This window comes from Cynara cardunculus (genome assembly GCF_001531365.2).
Source record: "Cynara cardunculus var. scolymus isolate 2C chromosome LG 16, CcrdV1, whole genome shotgun sequence".
NCBI lineage: Eukaryota > Viridiplantae > Streptophyta > Magnoliopsida > Asterales > Asteraceae > Cynara > Cynara cardunculus.
In genome coordinates this window covers 1,120,222-1,125,190 of record NC_037543.1, presented here as the reverse complement: position 1 = coordinate 1,125,190, position 4,969 = coordinate 1,120,222, and the positions used below count along the sequence as shown (strand labels likewise).

The following is a 4,969-nucleotide window of genomic DNA, read 5'->3' as shown; positions in this document are numbered from 1 at the left end:
TTTAATAAGATATTTTCCAAAAAAAATCTTCAAATACGATTTTTTTACGTACAAAATTCATTTTCAGAAGAAAAAAAAAACTAGGAGCTGTTACAAAACACATAGACCGGGCCATGGTTTTTGGGTACGCCATGATTGATTACGAAAACCAATTCTAAGGGGCTGTTTGGTGGATCCTGAATGATTTGGTGCAGAATGATTAAAAGACTCTCATTATATAGTGCAAAATAAAATATAATTGTTTGGCGACTGTTTACAATGAAATTAGAGCGCTTAATAGTTAAGGTGAGACCCATGATACAAGATCATTCAGAGGGTTTTGTAACCATTAAGAGACACATCTTTTTTATCAAACAAGATTCACATCTTAACGATTCAGCGACAGTCTCTTAATGGAACTATTAAAAAGTAAACAAACAATTCTTTAGTTGACGTGGGACCCATTTTTTATCATCTCGGATCATAACCGATGAATAAAACTCCAATTTTAATTAACTGGATATATAATTTAATTAAATTTTGAAATACAAAAAATATTTTATTTATTTAAGATCATTAAATTTCCATTTTTGGATAATAATAATATTCCATCACTTTTTATTTTCTTTTTTAATTATTTTTTTTGACACACATATTAATTGAAGTTTCCGCCTATAGTGCGTGTTCTCTAGAGGCTCCAACCATCTTCTCTTTCATGCTGTTTTTGTGTTAGCGTTTATCAACCCTCCCTCTGTTTTCCATTTTCTTTTTTGTGAATTTGCTTCTTATAATCCATAACAATGGCGGTTCAAGCTCAATACCCATCTAATGTTCTTCTCCTTAACAGGTTTTTCTATTCCACCATTTCCCCCTTTCTCTTCTTTTTCATCATCGATCTGTTTTTTTTTCCTTCTGAAATTGGTTTTTTTTATCGTTTTGATTCGATTATAGAAGCATAGCAGAAGGGGAAAACGACGATTGTTCATTACAGTTACAATCTCAACCAGGTGGAACGACTGATGATCCATCTTCTAATCACATCTTATTCACCGATTTCGCAGGTTTGGATTTGAATTGAATTGTTCATCGGTTTTCTTCGTTTTAATTTCGTGCTTTTTCCAATCGAATAATGATTGTGTGTTGTTTATATAGTTGCGAGTGGTGGTGTGAATCTAAGGAAAAGAAGAAGAGAAATCAACATGAATCAATTGATGTCTTCTCTTCTTCATCAACAACAATTTCATAATCAACTTGTGGATGTTAATCAGCTCCGATCGAGAAACATCGACGTTTCCACCGGTCTCCGACTAGCTTTTAACGATCAGCAACAATTACAACAGCATTCTATTTCTTCTCAGTCCTCTGTTCTATCGTTATTAACACATGATTTATCGACACAAATCAACCAACAACGAGATGAAATCGAGCATTTTCTCCACGCGCAGGTAAAACCCTATCGAGAAATCGTTTGTGAGATTGATTGATTTTTGAAAATGGATGGTTGAGAATTTCAGTTTTGGTAGGGAGAAGAGCTCCGGCGTACGTTAGCAAACAAGAGGCAGATGCACTATTGTGCACTGCTCAGGGCGGCTGAGGAGTCGATATCGCTGAGGATGAAAGACAAAGACGCCGAGGCGGAGAAAGCCGCACGGCGCAACGCGGAGCTGGAGGCTCGAGCGGCGAATCTTAGCGCCGAGGCTCAGGTTTGGCAGGCGAGAGCGAGGGCACAGGAGGCGGAAGCCGCGGCGTTGCAGTCGCAGCTGCAGCAAGCCATCATCGTTACAGGAAGACGAGGAGGAGGAGGGTGTAGTTTATCACAAGGGGAGGAAGTGGGGCTACGATGCGCCGGTGGCGCCGGCGATGCAGAGGATGCCGAATCGGCATACATTGACCCAGAACAAGTTGTGTTAGCGAGTGGACCCGGTTGTAAAGCGTGTGGGAAACGAGTCGCCTCAGTGGTTTTGCTGCCGTGTCGGCATCTATGCGTTTGTACAGAGTGCGACGGCGTCGTTCAGACCTGCCCGTTATGTCTTTCATTCAGAAGCTCAAGCATTGAAGTCTATATGTCATGATGTGGGCCCATAAAAGACCCAATCACATGATAAGGGTAAAATTGGAATTTGGCAAAGTAAAAATTAAAAAAAAAAAGATGAATATATATATTTTGAAGAATATTTAATAAAAAATAAAATCAAAATATTTCCACATTTTCATTTTCTTTTCTTTTAATGCTATTTTCTTCAGGCTCTTGAATATGCCAATTCCCAATTTTACCCTCCAAGAAACTATTTTGTTGCATTGTAGGTTAATGTATATGGCCAAAATCTCTAGTGCCATTTTGTAATTTTCAAAATTTTAACTTTTATTTTATTCTTTTATTTATTTTTCTTAAAATTAGCATTTAGTTTTATTTCTTAACTCGTGAATAGAGCCGTTACGATAACCATCAAAGGGGTCCCTCCCGACCTAGAAGTTGCTTTACCATATCTCGAGTTCAATGGTTTTAGAACCTTCAAATTTGAAAAGTGTCAACGTAACGGGGTTTTATTTATTCGAAAAAGTGATTAACGGATCCAAATAGTGTTCTAAATAGCATGAGGCATGGTGTGACGACAATGTCAAGCCTTAGGAGCTATGGCAAGGCCACGACGTTTTTCAAGATGTGACTTATGACGGTAAATTTTTATATCATATATAATATTATTATAAACATACGTCTTTTCTCTACTATTACTTCAATAAGTCAATGATTTATATATAAAAAAAACTAGCAGATAACACATTAAAAAGGTAAGAAAAAACAAATATCGCGTTACAGAAAGCGCACACTAGGCCATGGTGCGCCACAGGTTTTACGTGGAATGAGACACGGGTCTTGAACCACGGCGTGCCACGACGGTTGTTACGGCTATCCTTTTAGAACAGTGGGTTCAGACCATATTTCAAAAATATTGTCAATAAAACAAATAACTGATGAATCAATAAACAATGCATCAGATTTTTAACGCTGCATTTACTTTGAAACGGAAGGTGAATATTGGAAAATGTAGGTGCAAGTAGAGTTGGTGATGATATTTTTGATTTAGTTATTTGATATCACGATATACTTAAAAGCATGTATTTCCATCATACAAGACAACAAAATAGCAACATGTCGTAATCGAACATTTTATAGTTGGGTCCCGTTACATGTTGTGAATGTACGTTATGCATAACCGATGGTACAATTGAAACTCGATCGTTTCAGTAGAATGTTGACAATTAACATCGTGGGATGTAATGTGGGCATGTTTTTTTATGAAATAATTCGTTGAAAACAACTTGCTCCTAATAAACAAAAAACCTTTTTGGCAGGCGTTTTTCTTTAGTTTTTTGTAATAATAATTTTTCGATACAGGTTCATACAACATCTAAGAAACGATAAGAACAAATAATTAATACATTAATAAAAATGTGTTGTTTATTTTTTAAGAGGTGCTAAAATTGAGACATAATTAACATGACTGTTTATTCAAGTAAACTGATAAATGTTTAAACTTGTATAATTATCTATTTTACCCCTCAAAATATTACAATGTTGAATTATGAATTTTACGTCTAAATTATAAAACTAACAATTCATTTTAAACAATAGTAACATCGTCTATAAACTGTTAAATCATATTTATCACATACCATGGTTATAATACTGAAATACTCTCTTCCAAATTATATGAACCAGTTAAACCATATGGTTACAAAGTAACGTACTAACTATTAGGCCAATTAAAGGGGTGTTTGGTTGGTTTTTCATTAAGTCTTGTATTGATAAAGTTGTCTGTATAGATTAATTTGTTTATATATATAGGGAATTTTTCTTTCGGAGGATTTTCTCATTGATGAAAGGAGCATGTTTTTTTTTTAATTAGAGATGGACATGTTTGAAAAAACTTGACTTTTTACATAAACCTCTTCCCTAGAAGATTACTGAATAAACCATTTTTGTGTATCAATTAAGTGACTACCAAATAGTCATCCGTAGTTGACCAAATTAATAAGAAGTGAGTCTTATTAAGCTCATTAAGCTACTAACAAACAGATCCTAAAGACGTTAAAGATTTAAGATGTTAACAAGTGTTTGGTTCCATTTAAGCTTGATGATTCTAAAGCTCGAGTCGACCTCGAACTCAAGCTGGTGCTCGTTTTTATCTCGACATTATAAATAATCAAACATGAGATTTGATGTTTTTGACTCTTTTTTTTCCTTAAAAAAAGGAGAGGGGTATGGAGATAAAATAATGGATGAAAGACAAGAGGAGACAAAGCAAAGAAAATTGGTTAAATTGTAAGGCATGCCAAACCACATGGGTGCAAATTGTACGACAATTCAGCCTCATGTCAATGGACTTTATAGCTCCACCCTGTATTTAATGGTCTAGCAATATCGTAATCTTTGACTTCTTAGAAGATCAGGGGTTCAAACTTCACCAAATGTGAGAAGGATGTGTGAGTTTATTTGTTGCATCTGTCGTATAGACATATTATATACTAAAAAAAACAATGTCTTTTGAACCACAAGGGTGGTGCCTGATTGGTTTGAGCTTGGCTCCAAAGGTTAAAAGTACCAGGAGGTCCCAGGTTCAAATCCAAGGAGAAATAAAAATCCCCTTGTGGCCACGGAGGTTCAAATGCGGTGACTTTGGGCTATCTACAAAGCAGGTGGTCGCCCTAGGATTAGTCGGCTCGCATAGCAGGTTGGATGTCCAGGTTAATAAAAAAAAACAATGTCTTTTGTAGAAATCCAAATAAAATGTGATTGGAATTCTTGTATGCCGTCGAAAATGACTGTTTTTTTTTACTCTTGCTTGTTAGAAAAACGACGAGAAATCGATTTGTCTTCATGTATGTGTGTATGTGGTTGGATTCCCGTGAGAATGACTTTTTTGGTGAGAACGTGAGAACAAAAACCTACATCCACCAGCATTGCAGAAAATTTAATTTATCTTCATTT

General features: G+C 35.5%; 1 protein-coding gene across 1 annotated transcript; it reads left to right on the top strand.

The window, feature by feature from the left end:
* The first annotated feature begins 741 nt into the window (after positions 1-741).
* On the top strand, positions 742-2,116 carry LOC112499689 (E3 ubiquitin-protein ligase BOI-like). Its single transcript, XM_025103015.1, has 4 exons — positions 742-826; positions 931-1,040; positions 1,132-1,424; positions 1,503-2,116. Exons 1-4 carry the CDS (start codon positions 780-782, stop codon positions 2,049-2,051), a joined length of 999 nt encoding a protein of 332 aa, XP_024958783.1. The 5' UTR covers positions 742-779; the 3' UTR covers positions 2,052-2,116.
* Positions 2,117-4,969: the final 2,853 nt, after the last annotated feature.